The sequence below is a fragment of the Erythrolamprus reginae genome, chromosome 1 (genome assembly GCF_031021105.1).
Source record: "Erythrolamprus reginae isolate rEryReg1 chromosome 1, rEryReg1.hap1, whole genome shotgun sequence".
Taxonomy (NCBI): Eukaryota; Metazoa; Chordata; class Lepidosauria; order Squamata; family Dipsadidae; genus Erythrolamprus; species Erythrolamprus reginae.
The window spans coordinates 8,579,345-8,596,908 of NC_091950.1; the positions used below are offsets into that span (position 1 = coordinate 8,579,345).

Sequence of the window (17,564 nt, forward strand, 5' to 3'; positions counted from 1 at the left end):
GATCCAAAATGAAATGATGCTTACAATAGTGTGCATTACTAAGTTCACCCATGTTATACTTCTCTTGCATGAGCTATACCAGCTGCCAGGTTACTTCCAGGTACAGTTCAATGTGCTACAGAAGTGGGTTCCTACTGGTGTGGAAGTCCGGTAGTGGCCCATCGATTGCATAATTTGTACACGACAGCTCCGGTGCTGTCTTTGCCAGTCCGTGCATGGTGCTATTTTTTAAAACTAATTTTGGGGTGGGGTTTTTTTTTGCTTCTGCGCATGCACAGAAGCAAACTCTTGCAAGGGAATGCTCATCCTTGCATGTTCAGCAAATTTTTGCATCTGCACATGCACGGAAGCAAAATCGTGCGAGGGGACATTCACACACACACAATTTTGTGATTTATTTTGCTTCTGTGCATGCATGGAAACAAAATTGCACAACGGCTGCACGCACATTAAAGCATAGCAAGCACACATGCATGCAAAATGTCATGATGCACACACAGCATGCTGGTAATGATGTAAAAAGGAACCCACCCCTGATGTGCTGCTTATAACTTTAAAAGCATTACATGTCACAAGAGTGGTTGATTTGTAGGTATCTCCTGACTTACCTGAAAGACAAATCTAAATGAGACCAGTCCATACATTAATTAGAGATTCTTGGTTCTTATTATGTTTTCTCTACAGTTGAGATTGGGCTTCATTAGGATAATGTAGCATTTGGGGAAAAAGATACAAGACAAGAGACCAACCCCAGAGGCTAAGATGGAGAAGATCTCCACGGCCACCATGGACTTCCCTTTGGTGCTCAGGTAGGTGGGGAGGAAAGTGCTCCAAACACTGCAAAACACTAGCATGCTAAAAGTAATGAACTTGGCTTCATTAAAGCTGTCAGGCAATTTCCTAGCCAGAAAGGCCACTGTGAAACTGACAAGGGCCAGGAAACCGAGGTAGGCAAGGACAGCATAAAACATCAAAGCTGAGCCTTCATTACATTCCAAGATGGCCTCTCCTACCAAGGAGTGGAAGTCCAAGTTAGGAAATGGGGGAGAGATTCCCAACCAGATGATACAAAGAACTGCTTGGACCAGAGGACAGCCTAAGACAATGGAGATGGTCAGTGGTTTTCCTAAGAGTTTCCTTGTCTTGTTCCCTGGTTTGGTGGCCATGAAAGCCAGAACCACCACAACTGTTTTTGCCAACACAGAGGAAACTGCAAGGGAAAAGAGAATGGCAAAGGCAGATTGTTGGAAGAGACAGGTGAGCTTCCCTGGTTGACCAATGAAGAGGAAGGAGCAGAGGAAGCAGAGCAAGAGGGAGACTAGGAGGATGTATGTGAGGTCTCTGTTGTTGGCCTTCACAATTGGTGTGTCATGGTGTTTATAGAAAATAAGGAGGACTGCAGAAGTAATCCCAGAAAGGAAAAAAACAAGGAAAATCAAAATGTATCCCAAGGTGTCTTGATAGGAAAGGAAGTGGATCTTCTTGGCAATGCATTGGTCCTTATCCTTGTTGGGATATTGGTCTTCAGGGCAGGATTCACAGTGAGCTGCATCTGAAATCAAGAGTCTCTGTCTAAGATTTCTTGGGCAACTACCATGCACATTATTCTTCCTGCAGAGATAATATGACTATCCTCTTTCTGTTGTGGCCAACCCACAAAAGTTGTGATGAAAAGACTCACTGTACAATGTATGGGACATAAAAAGAGGAATAATCACCCTTTCTTCATGATGATCCTTGGGGTGGGTAGGAGTAGAGACATGGATTTATTCCGCTCCAGCTTCATGGTTAGTTTGCTGGGGGGGAAAGCTAGGAGGAGGAGGAGGAGGAGGAGGAGGAGGAGAACTCTGTAGTCCTTGGTGCACTCTGAACTTGGTTGTTTTTTTTTTGCTGTTGTTTCATTTTCCAAACTGGGTAAAGCTAGCATTAATATTATTACCCAGTTTGGAAAATGAAATGCTTACAAGAAAATAACCAAGCTCAGAGAGCACAAGAGATCCCTCATTTCAACCCTGAGCTACAAATATCCTCATATAGAAACATAGAAACATAGAAGATTGACGGCAGAAAAAGACCTCATGGTCCATCTAGTCTGCCCTTATACTATTTTCTGTATTTTATTTTAGGATGGATACATGTTTATCCCAGGCATGTTTAAATTCAGTTACTGTGGATTTACCAACCACGTCTGCTGGAAGTTTGTTCCAAGGATCTACTACTCTTTCAGTAAAATAATAGTTTCTCATGTTGCTTTTGATCTTTCCCCCAACTAACTTCAGATTGTGTCCCCTTGTTCTTGTGTTCACTTTCCTATTAAAAACACTTCCCTCCTGAACTTTACTTAATCCTTTAACATATTTAAATGTTTTGATCATGTCCCCCCTTTTCCTTCTGTCTTCCAGACTATACAGATTGAGTTCAAGAAGTCTTTCCTGATACGTTTTATGCTTAAGACCTTCCACCATTCTTGTAGCCCATCTTTGGACCCGTTCAATTTTATCAATATCTTTTTGTAGGTGAGGTCTCCAGAACTGAACACAGTATTCCAAATGTGGTCTCACCAGCGCTCTATATAAGGGGATCACAATCTCCCTCTTCCTGCTTGTTACACTTCTAACTATGCAGCCAAGCATCGTACTTGCTTTTCCTACTGCCCGACCACACTGCTCACGCAAAAGTTTGGAAGTTAGTTTTCCCAACTGGATGTTACAATAAAAGTGAAAATGCAAGTTTGGTAAATTCTACCTTGACGCTATCCTATGAAATTGCTTAGGATTGGGGGAAAGTGTGTGAGGCCATGACAGTTTAGATCCATAAACTGAATGGTTCCGCTGAAAAGTCTGAATATATGTTAATCTCATACAAAATGATGACAGTAACAAAAAAAAGACTTAATGAATTTCTTCTTTGATCCTGGAAGATTAATATTTGAAATCTGCTCTACCTGTCTGATTAGAAAAAGTCCCTTCTGGACAAGGATCACATTGGTAGCAGCAAACCTGCTTGCCCTCTAGAATTCTTCTCCTCTCTCCTGCATGGCACCTCTTCATGCCACACCTGGCAAAGGGCACATTCTGAAAGAGGAAAGACAAATGCTTGAGATGACCTAAGCAACCAACTTGTTCATTAGTTAGTTTCCAAATTGAGGAATCTTGGTGGTGTGCTTGTTTTCTTGCCAATGTTTCATTATCCAAATTAGGTAATAGCATTAGTGCTAGATGTTATTGAGTTTGAGTCATGAAACTTAGGCAAGAAAACAAGAAACCTCACAGAGCACCAAGGACCCATGTCAACCTTGAGCTACAAATATTCTCCTTTATTGATTTCCAAATTCCCATTCCCATTCCCATTCCCATTCCCTTTATTTACGGTATTTATTTATTTATTTATTTATTTATTTATTTATTTATTTATTTATTTATTTATTTATTTATTTATTTATTTATAGAAACATAGAAACATAGAAGACTGACGGCAGAAAAAGACCCCATGGTCCATCTAGTCTGCCCTTTTACTATTTCCTGTATTTTATCTTACAATGGATATATGTTTATCCCAGGCATGTTTAAATTCGGTTACTGTGGATTTACCAACCACGTCTGCTGGAAGTTTGTTCCAAGGATCTACTACTCTTTCAGTAAAATAATACTTTCTCATGTTGCCTTTGATCTTTCCCCCAACTAACTTCAGATTGTGTCCCCTTGTTCTTGTGTTCACTTTCCTGTTAAAAACACTTCCCTCCTGAACCCTATTTAACCCTTTAACATATTTAAATGTTTCGATCATGTCCCCCCTTTTCCTTCTGTCTTCCAGACTATACAGATTGAGTTCATTAAGTCTTTCCTGATACGTTTTATACTTCAGACCTTCCACCATTCTTGTAGCCCGTCTTTGGACCCGTTCAATTTTGTCAATATCTTTTTGTAGGTGAGGTCTCCAGAACTGAACACAGTACTCCAAATGTGGTCTCACCAGCGCTCTATATAAGGGGATCACAATCTCCCTCTTCCTGCTTGTTATACCTCTAGCTATGCAGCCAAGCATCCTACTTGCCTTTCCTACCGCCCGACCACACTGCTCACCCATTTTGAGACTGTCAGAAATCACTACCCCTAAATCCTTCTCTTCTGAAGTTTTTGCTAACACAGAACTGCCAATGCAATACTCAGATTTAGGATTCCTTTTCCCCAAGTGCATTATTTTACATTTGGAAACATTAAACTGCAGTTTCCATTGCTTTGACCATTTATCTAGTAAAGCTAAATCATTTACCATATTACAGACCCCTCCAGGAATATCAACCCTATTGCACACTTTAGAGTCATCGGCAAATAGGCAAACCTTCCCTACCAAACCTTCCCCTATGTCACTCACAAACATATTAAAAAGAATAGGACCCAGAACAGACCCTTGTGGCACACCTCTTGTAACCTGTCTCTGCTCAGAATACTTGCCATTAACAATAACTCTCTGATGTCTATGCTTCAGCCAGCTTGAAATCCACTGAACTATCTAGGGATTAAGTCCAATCTTCACTAATTTATCTATCAGCTCTTTATGTGGAACCGTATCAAAGGCTTTGCTGAAGTCCAGATAGGCAATATCCACGGCACCACCTTGATCCAACACCTTTGTGACATAGTCAAAGAACTCAATGAGAGTAGTCTGACACGATTTGCCTTCAGTAAAGCCATGCTGATTTGGGTCCAATAAGTTATTGTTTTTTAGATGCTGATTTATCCTCTTTTTGAGTAGAGTCTCCATCATTTTAACTACAACTGATGTCAAGCTAACTGGCCTGTAGTTTCCAGCTTCTTCTCTACTGCCCTTCTTGTGGATAGGCACAACACTTATTTATTTATTTATTAGATTTGTATGCCGCCCCTCTCCGTAGACTCGGGGCGGCTCACAACACAATAAAACAATTAATAACAAATCTAATAATTTACAATTTAAAATATTTTTAAAAACCCACTATTAAGCAGACATACATACAAACATACAATACATAAATTGTATAGGCCCGGGGGAGATGTCTCAATTCCCCCATGCCTGACAACAAAGGTGGGTTTTGAGGAGTATACGAAAGGCAAGGAGGGTAGGGGCAGTTCTAATCTCTGGGGGGAGCTGGTTCCAGAGAGTCGGGGCTGCCACAGAGAAGGCTCTTCCCCTGAGGCCCACCAACTGACATTGTTTAGTTGACGGGACCCAGAGAAGGCCAACTCTGTGGGACCTAATTGGTCGCTGGGATTCATGCAGCAGAAGGCGGTTTCCTATCTCTATGTCCTTCAAATGAAATGGTTCAACTCTGTCTACCAGAAATCAGGAGCAGCTCCTGCTGGTTAAGGCCTGACCCACCAATAGATGCTGGAGATTAGAAATGGGACCTACAAAAGAAATATTGTGACATTGAGCTACTGGGAATTGTTTAGGGAACTCATTGTTGCATCTTGATTCTAGAATAACAGAGTTGGAAGAGACCTTGGAGGTCTTCTAGTCTAACCCCCCTACTTAGGCAGGAAACCCTATAGCACAGGGGGGCCCAAACTTTTTATACAGGGGACAAGTTCACTGTCCCTCAGACTGTTGGAGGGCTGGACTATTTAAAAAACCTATGAAAAGGTAAAATACCAATAGAAAAATAATGCATCAATTAATACATTTCCATAAATTATACTTTTCTATAATTTCATTCAATATTTCCAAGCTCAATTAATTTTCAGGCACTTAGCATTTACTATTATTAACTTTCATCGATCTTCTACATTTCCAAGTATATTTTAAATTCATAATGCAAACTCATAAAATCATACAGTACATATCATAAACCCTTTGTTTATCATATGTTTCTTCCATTAATTTTACCCATGTAATTCTATAGTTCTAAAATTCAAATCCAATTTTACGAATTAATACATCCTAATATTAAACAACACCTAAATATATCTTTTACCAATATTCCATAGTCAATCCATATTTCAAAATCAATCATCCCTCCTCAAATTTCTACCACTGTTCTCATTTCTGGGTACCTCTCCTGTCTCTCCCCATTTTCTTTCTCATTTGTTTCTCATTTCTCCCTCTTCCTCCCTTTTTCTCTCATTCCTTCCCTCTCTCACTTCTCCTCTCTTTTTCCATCCCTGTCTCCTCCCCCCTGGTGTGTGTGTGTGTGTGTGAACTCTTGAACCATTTCCAAAAACAGGTGAGGGCTGGGGGGTTTTCTCTGTTATCATTTGGGTGCTTTTTACCATATGCTTAAATCAAGAGTCACTTCTCTCTCTCTATTTCCCTACCTTCCTTCCTTCCCTCCCTCCCCTCCCTTTCTCTCTCGCTCTTTCTCCCCCCTCTCTTTCTCTCTCTCTTCCTCCCTCCCTCCCTTTCTTGACAGAGCAGAGCCATTTCCCTCTTGGCAGGAAGGGGCAAAGGCGCGTCTCTCTTGCCTCTGGCCCGCAAGGGGGGCTGCTGTGGCTGTGGCAGACCACCAGGGGGCTCCCTCCACAGGCGGCACTGCCCTGGCAGCTTGCTAGCTTCCAAAGGGAACTGAGCATGCACATCCACCCTTTGCCCATCTCCAGTTCTCTCACCCCCCAGCCGAAAAGGCACGAAGTAGGGAAGGGAGGAAAGGCTTCCCCGGCAGGCAACTGTGGAAGGGAGGGAGGGGGTTCTTTCAAGGAGGGACGGGGGCTTCCTATCTCCTCCGAGCCACAATCGCAGCCAGCATGGGAATTTCTTTCCTTTGGGGCTTCTTTCCCACTTGGTGCCAGGAACGTTTGGATGCTCTTTAGAAGCCCCAGGAAGGATCCCCACCTTTAATAAGGGGTCTCCCCAGTGTCACCAAGTAAAGGGTGTGCGGCCCCTGTCTCCCCTCCCTCCAACCCAGGATTTCCCTCCAGGAAAGAAGCTGCTGGCAGCATTGCTGGGGGTTCCCTGCAGGGGGCTGGTGGGGGGTGGGCGTTCTGGGCCCCCTCCTGGGAGGGAGAGAGATACAAGCCTCCCCCCTCCTGGTTTTGTGTGTGTGTGTGTCTATCTGGGAATCCCGTGTTCTTAAGAGGAAGGCGTGGATGGGATATTGTTGATGCGGTGTTGTGGTTGTGTGTTGCATGCAGGTGAAGGAGAGCAGTGGAGGGGGAGAGGAGGGGCATCCCTGAGTGTGCCAACACCACGACCGACCCTCTTCCCTTTTTTTTCTCTTTCTCTGCGTGCGTTTGTCGTGGCCTCGGTCTCTTCCACCTTATTCCTCCCTCCTTCCACCCTCATCCCTCCACGGGCCAGATAAATGGGTACTGCTGCTATAACATTTCAGACAAATAGTTGTTCAATCTCTTCTCAAAGGCTTCCAGGATTGGAGCATTTACAACTTCTGAAGGCAAGTTGTTCCACTGATTAATTGTTCTGTCAGGAAATCTCTCCTAAGCTCTAGGTCATTTCTCTCCTTGATTAGTTTCCATCCATCGCTTCCTGTCTGGCCTTCAGGTGCTTTGTATAATGGCTTGACCTGTTCTTTGGGGCAACCCATGTTCTAACTATGTTTCAAGCAGACATTCTTCCCAGTCCCAACCATTTGTGACTTGACACAAATTCAACCTCAAGTGTGTTACATGCAAAGCAGGTTATTCCCCCAATCCCTGCTTACCCAGTGAAGGGCTACAAAAATTTTTACTACCACACTGTGGGCATGGCTTACTTTATGGGTTTGGCTTGCCAGCCATGTGACCAGGTGGGAGTGGTTTGATGATCATGTGACCGGGGATGGCTTAAAGGTCATATGACTGGCTTAAAGGTGGCCAACTTGATGTCACTCACATCAAGGGTTTGGGTTAGGGTGCCTGGCCTCTCCTCACCTCAAGGAGATACAATTTCCCTATCTATTTACTATTACTGAACATCCAAAATATACTCTTTAATTCTATGTATATGTGCCATATGTGTACATACATATTACACTCAGGCACACTAAAATATACATGATCTACTATATAAACCGTATGTGTATGTACACACACACACAATGCACAGCTCTTCTAAAATTATACACATTCAACCTCATTTACTACGATAGGAAGAAACATACCCAGAAGGGGGGAAAAAGAAATAAATTCAAAATTTTTCTACCGGTTCTTCATACCTGACCAAAACTTTTCTACCAGTACTGAGTACCTGACCATTCCCCTAGGAGCCCATCACTGTGCTCACCTTTGTGGCCCAGACAATGGCATCAGAGTTTATGATGAAATCCTTGCCTAGGGGAGCCCTGGGATCTATTTTCCCAATTTTCATGGGCACAAAAGATTTATTGGGGAGGAAAACCCAGTTGAGAAGATCAAAATTAGCAGAACCCAGTTGGTTTTCTGAGAAAGAGATTTCATCTCCAGCACTGTTGTTAAACTGAACAGTCCTCAGATAGTGAAGAATCTGAAAGAAAATAAATCTTCAGAAATTGGAAAAAATGGCTGAAAGCTGTACATGAAGTATCATGGCTTCTATTGATTTTTGTTGGCCATCAGCTTAGGACAGTGATGGTGAACCTTTGAGATGGGTACCACAGGTGGCACGCAGAGCCATATCTACCATCATGCGGGTCATTGCACTAGCTCAGCTCCAGCACGTATGTGCACACCAGCCAACTGATTTTCGGCTCGCATGGAGGCTCAGGGAGGGCATTTTCTGTTTCTGGAGGTCCTCCAGGAGGATGAAGGATGGTGTTTTTGCCAACCCCAAGAGATTGAAAAACAGGCCTACCAGGCCTACTAGAAGTTGAGAAATGGGCTGTTTCTGGCCTCCAGCGGGCCTCTGGGGGACAGCAAGGGGGGCAATTTTTGCCCTTCCTGGGCATTAAATTATGGGTGTGGGCACTAGCGCAGGCACAATAGTGTATACACATGTGCTTTCGGCACCTGAGGGGACAAAGGTTCACCATCACTGGCTTAGGAGATGGTGTTAAGTCTGAGAAACTAGAGGTGCTCCATGAATTCTGGTTAATCAGGAGTAATATCAAAAATTTAACTCCTTCTCCATGAAAGAGGGGGTGTTATCATTGATGTAATATTCATGAGTGTAATCATCGATGAGACACTGAGGTAAACTAACTTGCTTTATTAACTGGTAACAGGATAAACATATTCAACGTGTTTGACTAGAAATTGGCTCTAACCAGCTGCCAGCTCCTTTTATGCAGCAACCTCTTACTGAAATAACCAATCATGGCTCATATACTTCCCACTCTTGCAATTGCCCTCTAGCAGCCTCTCTGCACACTGCAATTGGACTGCTTTTCATGGCTTTAACTTTAATTTTACCAGAATGATCCCTCATACAAAGACTTTAATGCCACACTCCAAATTTCATTGCATGTTTTTGACTTTGACTTTGGAACATGAACTTTCAGTTGTAGCAAGGGGGGGCATTTGCCCAGGTTCGCCTGATGCACCAGTTGTGGCCCTATTTGGACAGGGAGTCTCTACTCACAGTCACTCATGTCCCCTCAGGGTTCAACTACTGCAATGTCCTTATCACCTCAAGGTTTAACTACTCTCTATATGGGGCTACCTTTGAAGAGTGTTCAGAAACTACAAATAGTGCAAAATGCAGCCGCGTGAGCAGTTATGGGCCTTCCCAGGTATGCCCATGTTTCTCCAACACTCCACGGACTGCATTGGCTGCTGATTGGTTTCTGGACAGAATTCAAAGTGTTGGTTATAGCCTATAAAGCCCTACATGGCATCGGGGAAAATTACTTGCAAAATTACTGATACGTTTTATACTTAAGTCCTTCCACCATTCTTGTAGCCCGTCTTTGGACCCGTTCAATTTTGTCAATATCTTTTTGTAGCTGAGGTCTCCAGAACTGAACACAGTATTCCAAATGTGGTCTCACCAGCATTCTATATAGCGGGATCATAATCTCCCTCTTCCTGCTTGTTATACCTCTAGCTATGCAGCCAAGCATCCTACTTGCTTTCCCTACCGCCTGACTGCACTGTTCACCCATTTTGAGACTGTCAGAAATCACTACCCCTAAATCCTTTTCTTCTGAAGTATTTGCTAACACAGAACTGCCAATACAATATTCAGATTGAGGATTCCTTTTCCCCAAGTGCATTATTTTACATTTGGAAACATTAAACGTTACTGAGTGGGAATGACTGGTTTTTAATATAATTGGGATTTTAAATTAGATAATGGGTTTTATATTAATTGGATTTAGGATTTTTATTCTATTGTTCTTTTTATATGGTGTAAGCCTCCCCGAATCCCCAGAGAGGGGAAGCATATCAATCTATCTATCTATCAAATAAATAGATAGATAGATAGATAGATAGATAGATAGATAGATAGATAGATAGATAGATAGATACATACATACATACATACATAAATGGAGTGAAATCACGCAGTATGCTGAGTCATAGAAACATAAACCAAAATTAAAAAGAAGAGAGTTCAGTGGCTTCTTACAGGTGTGGGATTCAGGCTTTGTATTGAGGGAAACAGAGATAATTCTGTAAATACACCCGCTAGAAATTTGGGGTTTTGTTACTATAGATGTTGATAGCGGCAAGACTATTGTATGCACCAAAAAGGAAGGACACTTGGATTCCTAATATGGACAAGTGGCTGCAGAAGTTAATGGAGTTGGCTGAAATGACAAAATTGACTATTTTGATTAAAGAAAAAAATATAAGTACTTTTATTTCCCCCATGGAGGCTGCTTCTGAACTTTCTAATTAAAGTGGAAATTAATGAACCTTAGATTTTGTGTTTTGCCCAATTAGTTTCATAGATCTTTGTTGAAATGGCTTGTTCACATTATTATAAAAAAACAAAAAGTTGTGATTTGATGTTAATGCCTTATTTTATTATAATGGAGGGAGTCGGAAGTCGGTGTTTCTTTTTCTCTTACCCTCTCTCACTTTTCTTCCCCCTCTTCTTCCCCATTTTCCCATTTATTTTCGTGTTCTATATATTTTATTTTATAACCCAATAAAATGTTAACTGCAAATAAGCACACTAGGACTTCAACTAAAATCTTGAAGCACTTCATACAAATGCACACATATTTTGCTCTGGAATGAAATGCAAGAAACACTTTTCATTGTTTTACATTATAGGAAAATATTTCCTCTCTGGGTCTTTCCTCTTGTCTGCCCCTTTTCAACAAAAGCATACACTTAATTCCTATTATAGTTCATAAATAATTGCTGTTTTAATCTGTACTGAATCTGGTAGCATGTGGATATTGAATCAGCAACTGAAGAAATACATATGTATTATTCTATCTATCATCTATCTATCTATCATCTATCTATCTATCATCTATCTATCTATCTATCTATCTATCTATCTATCTATCTATCGTTGTGGTTGCCGACAGAATCAGTTCAGAGTTTAGTTTCCTCGGACGAAGAAGAAGGTGAGAGTGACTCAACAGAGGAGGGCTTGGCACACAGCCAAGGCAGTCAATCTTCCTTATCTTCTTTTGCTTCAGATGATGACATGTTGGACCCACGCAAGCGCAGAATTATGCGTAGAAGATACCAAGTAAGAACATATTACAGGAAATAAGGGAGAGCACCTGTGTTTGGGTGGGGCTCCAGTGATTAGGGCTGCTGCTATAAATAGCAGCATGTGGGTTTGGCTATTGTGGAAGAATATCTGTTGCAGTTCATCAGGGATCTTGTGTGCTGGACTTTGTTGCTTTTTCACGTCTTTGAAACCAAAGCAGAGCAACCTGTGTGTGTGTCTCACTTTGTTGAAAGAAGAAGGGGTGTGAAGCTTCTTCACAGCTGCTGGCTAAGTACTTAATGACTGCTTAAGGGAAATTGTTCAAACTACCCATTTTTTTTCAAAAAAATTATTTATTATTAGAGTTGAAAGGGACCTTACAGGTGATCAAGTTCAACCCCCTGCCTGAGCAGGAAATCCTACATCACCCCAGCCAAATGGCAGTCCAATCTCCTCTTGAAAGTGTCCAAAGTTGGGGAGTCCACAACCTCCACTGGCAGGCTGTTCCACTGGTTGATCGCTCTCATTGTCAGGAAATTATTTCTTATCTCCAGGTTGAACCTTTCCTTGGTCAGTTTCCAACCATTGTTCCTCGTCAGTTTCCAACCATTGTTCCTCGTCCGGCCCTCTGGTGCCCTGGAAAACAGTGTGTCCCCCTCCTCTCTGTGGCAACCCCTCAAGTACCTGTATACAGCTATCATTGCGGTGTGCCACAAGGGTCTGTTCTGGGTCCTATTCTTTTTAATATGTTTGTGAGTGACATAGGGGAAGGTTTGGTAGGGAAGGTTTGCCTATTTGCCGATGACTCTAAAGTGTGCAATAGGGTTGATATTCCTGGAGGGGTCTGTAATATGGTAAATGATTTAGCGTTACTAGATAAATGGTCAAAGCAATGGAAACTGCAGTTTAATGTTTCCAAATGTAAAATAATGCACTTGGGGAAAAGGAATCCTAAATCTGAGTATTGCATTGGCAGTTCTGTGTTAGCAAAAACTTTAGAAGAGAAGGATTTAGGGGTAGTGATTTCTGATAGTCTCAAAATGGGTGAGCAGTGTGGTCGGGCAGTAGGAAAGGCAAGTAGGATGCTTGGCTGCATAGCTAGAGGTATAACAAGCAGGAAGAGGGAGATTGTGATCCCCTTATATAGAGCGCTGGTGAGACCACATTTGGAGTACTGTGTTCAGTTCTGGAGACCTCACCTACAAAAAGATATTGACAAAATTGAACGGGTCCAAAGACGGGCTACAAGAATGGTGGAAGGTCTGAAGTATAAAACGTATCAGGAAAGACTTAATGAACTCAATCTGTATAGTCTGGAAGACAGAAGGAAAAGGGGGGACATGATCGAAACATTTAAATATGTTAAAGGGTTAAATAGGGTTCAGGAGGGAAGTGTTTTTAACAGGAAAGTGAACACAAGAACAAGGGGACACAATCTGAAGTTAGTTGGGGGAAAGATCAAAGGCAACATGAGAAAGTATTATTTTACTGAAAGAGTAGTAGATCCTTGGAACAAACTTCCAGCAGACGTGGTTGGTAAATCCACAGTAACCGAATTTAAACATGCCTGGGATAAACATATATCCATTGTAAGATAAAATACAGGAAATAGTAAAAGGGCAGACTAGATGGACCATGGGGTCTTTTTCTGCCGTCAGTCTTCTATGTTTCTATGTTTCTATGTTTCTATCATGTCCCCCCTAGCCCTTCTTTTTACTAGACTATCCATGCCCAGTTCCAGCAACCTTTCCTTGTATGACCTGGTCTCTAGTCCCTTTATCATTTTAGTTGCTCTTTTCTGCACCCTCTCTATAGTCTCTATATCTTTTTTGAAGTGTGGTGACCAGAACTGGATGCAATACTCCAGGTGCGGTCTGACCAGGGCCTTATAGAGTGGTATTATTACCTTTCTGGTTTTGGAGTGTATCCCCCTGTTCATGCAGCTTAGGATTGTGTTGGCTTTTTTAGCCGCTGCTGAACATTGATGCTGCAATAGAAAAAGAGTGCTTAGTTTATTTTGACTTTTGTGATAAAGAATATTGTTTTGAATTTTCAAACGTGTGTGTGACTGAAATTTGTATCCTTGAATTTTCAGGAGGCTCCTATCAGAGAGCCCGGCAGAGCATCTATCTATCTATCTATCTATCTATCTATCTATCTATCTATCTATCTATCTATCTATCTATCTATCTATCTATCATTTAGTTACATTTATAAGCCACTCAACTCCTTCCAGACTCTGACATATGGGAAGCTTCCTGTCTAAAGATCTGTGGACTGTATAAAATGTCACAGAAATTACCTGCCAAGACCAGACTTTTGAGATCCTCTTTCCAAGCCTCATCAGGGCTGTTCGCATTCCTGATCCAAACATTGCATGTAATGCGTGTGCCAGAGCATAAATTGCATTGTAAATATTGTAACTTTCCCCTGTCATGCCTGTTTCAAACACATACGTTGGCAGATTCTGCAAATTCTCCTTTCCAGTACATGTTGTTTGCCAGGCTGGAGCAATTTCACCTGGTTTGTAGATCTTGCATTCAAAGACCCTTTCCCACCATTGTGGGAGAAAGACGTCTCCTTGTGGGTTGAAAGGGTCTAAAGACAGGAGGAAATGGGTGAAGTTTGAGATATCCCTGGCATGATCCCTAAAATGCAGAGCTCCATGGAAAGGGTTTATACCTTTCAATATGTCTTGAGATCCCATCATGCTAACTTTCCAATGGGAAGTTATGATCCATACTTTGCAAAATGTTGTGTTTGTCCATTTTTCATGAACATTCATCACTGCCAATATATTTGTAATACTACTGGATTCCCCAAAGAGAATAATCACTTCAGCTTTAGACCAAGCCTTGAAAATATGAAGAAATTGCAGCTTTTTATAACTGAGGAAATCCAATTTCAAGCTTTCAGTGAAGGCTAGGCAGATCTCCTTCTCCTTGAGCATTGGCATCAGAGAAGAGATAAAATGTTCTCCGTCATCATTTTCAGGGGCCACCAGCCCAACCCAGTTCCAGTGGAAATACAGGAGCAGCTGGACTAAACCCTCATACTCAGCAGATTCACTGGGATTAATCTGAAAGAAGGAAGGATAGACTCTTCTCTCTTCCTGAGAGAACTCAAAACCAACACCGAGCTGGAGAAAGTAAGAATCTTTTTCAAAAACAAAATAAAATGTTTATGGTGATTTCAGGAGTCACCACTGTGTCGCTTTTGCTCCACCAGTCTATCTGACACAGTGTGGCAGATTTAAGCTTCTTCCCTTCTTAGGAAGAGGCACCTGTTACATATTTTGACTGTTTGTGATTATTCAGAAGACAAGAGAAGAAACCATCAACCTGATGTAGAGAATAAATGGCACTAAAAGGATGGCTATTTTTTTCATAGAGTATAAACTAAGAGTTACAACCTCATGATGCCCCCCCCAAAAAAACCTTTTGTTTCATCTTTGGTTTCTGTGTTTGTTTTATTTGTCAAGTACGTATTTGTAATATACATAGATATAGCATTGTTTAAATACATAAGATGGATACTGATAAAGGGGAACAATTGGACAGAGACGGTAGGCACGCTGGTGCACATATACACACCCCTTACTGACCTCATAGGAATTTGGTGAGGTCAACAGTGGACAGTCTTATTAGGACTCTGTCCATACCTATTGGGTTGGCAATACATTGGCTGCAGATGTTGCAGACTGCCACAAGAGGGAGCTAGGGTTTATAGCTTATTTCTGTGAGTCATGCTCTTTGTTTCTCTTTGTCTAAGCCAGTGTTTCCCAACCTTAGCAACTTGAAGATATTTGGACTTCAACTCCCAGAATTCCCCAGCCAGCAAATGCTGGCTGGCAAATTCTGGGAGTTGAAGTCCAGATATCTTCAAGTTGCCAAGGTTGGGAAACACTGGTCTAAGCTACTCACTGTTAGGTGTGCTCTGCATTTCCTCTGCAATCTCTCTGTATTATAGTTATATATTATAGCTAAAATGTGTTTAGGCTTGATATTTTGTTTGCTGATTGTGACAAAGTCAACTGGTAAGAAAGACTATGTACTTGGTAATGTTTGGATTGTTATTCTGACTTATTAGGTGTATGGTTTTAGATTGTTTATCTTTGAGAATATGTTATTATTGGCACAAATGGCTCAAACTGAAAAAATACATTAAAAACCTAAAGGAAAAGGAAAACTAGACACTTCTTCCTTGCTTACCCAAACATAATGAAAATATAGAAACACTGCACCATAAATCGATGGAACATAAATCGATGGAGTCTCCGGAGAGGGGCGGCATACAAGTCCAACTAATAAATAATAATAAATAAATAAAACCCCTAAAAATGAACTTGTATCTTCCTTAGAAATATCCAAAATGAATACAAATATAGTATACAGAACTAAAGAAAATAAATGCACAATTCCACGTACTAGACACAAATATCTAATATCAAGTCACATGACAGCAATAGTCAACGATATGTTTGACAAATTATGTCTTTTATATGTGCATATATCGAGCACCATTGAAACTGAATGTTTTGTATGTTCTAAGCTGATTTGTGTGTCTATTTTTTCTCATTTCTCTTTTTTCTTTGTATGTTTTGTTTGTTTTGACTATTTTTATATGTAGAAATTTAATAAAGATTTGTTTAAAAAAATGAGAGAATATGTTATTTCTCAAAGTAAACTTTAATTCAAGTTAGTATATCTGTGTGTGCTGAGTAGTTATTCACAACTAATCTCAATCTAAACGTTTCTCTGTGTCCACAACCTTGGTAAGCAAGGATTACTCTGTTTATACATTAACAAGTCTAAGGGCAAAGTTTTGGGAGTTTGTGTGCTTCTGATCTTTGTCTATTCCATAACTTTATCTAATGATAAAGTTGACCTCTCCAGGTTCCTTAGAGGTCAGTATGGGGCGTGCATAAGTGCACCAGTGTGCCTTCCGTCCCCTGTCCAATTGTCTCTCCTTATCTCATTTATCTTTTCTTCCTTTCAAATATGTTCACCTATACTTTTATATCTTTTCTTCTATTCTTTTCTTTACTTATATTATTACATCTCTTTCTCTTCAATGTGTATTATGTATTGGACAAAATAAATAAATAAAATAAATAAAGAGGGGGGCCCCCTTACCTGTGGGACCTTCAACATGCTGAAGATGGAGTCCATCTGCCTTGAGGATTGGGAGCTGAGTCCTCCAATGATGGATAGCAGTGTGTCCTGCTGATCACATTTATAACCTGCAATCGCCCGGCCTCTTGTGGAGAGTATCGAGAGGCTGGTTAAGAAAATATCCCTCCCAATCTCATGATTATCATAAATGTGGAAGCCAAGGGTGATGTTGGGGAGGAGAACTAGGTCCTGGTTGACCTCTGTCACTGCAAAAGCCAAGGCCAGGAACTGCTGGTATTTCTTGGGCCTGACTCTATGGTGAGAAAAACATTGAGAAACATTAGAGTTGGACTTTGTCTTGTCTTTTGTGTTGTTCTTTTGAGCAATTCCCAAGTTTCATTGGTTTCGGATTTTTTTTAAAGGATCTTCTTTGATTAAACTATCTATCCCAACCACTAAGACGCCTTAAACAAGATCTAAGTATTGCCCACAAGATCATATGCTGCAACGTCCTACCTGTCAGCGACTACTTCAGCTTCAACCACAACAACACAAGAGCACACAACAGATTTAAACTTGATATTAACCGCTCTAAACTTGACTGTAAAAAATATGACTTCAGTAACCGAGTTGTCGAAGCGTGGAACTCATTACCGTACTCCATAGTGTCATCCCCAAACCCCCAACACTTTACCCTTAGATTATCTACGGTTGACCTATCCAGATTCCTAAGAGGTCAGTAAGGGGCGAGTACAAGTGCACTAGTGTGCCTTCCGTCCCCTGTCCTATTGCTCTCCTATATCTCCTATACCTTTCTTCTATTCCTATATCTCTTCTTCTATTCTTTCATTGATATGTTCTATTACTATATCTTCTTTTCTATTATTTCTTAGATATATTTTACTATGAGTATCCCCTCTGTAACCTTCATCATGTATTTTACTATGT

The 17,564-nt window shown here is 41.1% G+C and overlaps 1 protein-coding gene across 1 annotated transcript; it reads right to left on the reverse strand.

Annotated features, from left to right (window-relative positions):
- Positions 1-647: 647 nt before the first annotated feature.
- LOC139157469 (vomeronasal type-2 receptor 26-like) lies at positions 648-14,458 on the reverse strand. Its single transcript, XM_070734306.1, has 4 exons — positions 13,805-14,458; positions 8,194-8,412; positions 2,945-3,074; positions 648-1,552 (listed from the first exon to the last, which is right to left on the reverse strand). The coding sequence occupies exons 1-4, from the start codon at positions 14,456-14,458 to the stop codon at positions 648-650; spliced, it is 1,908 nt and encodes a 635-aa protein (XP_070590407.1).
- Positions 14,459-17,564: the final 3,106 nt, after the last annotated feature.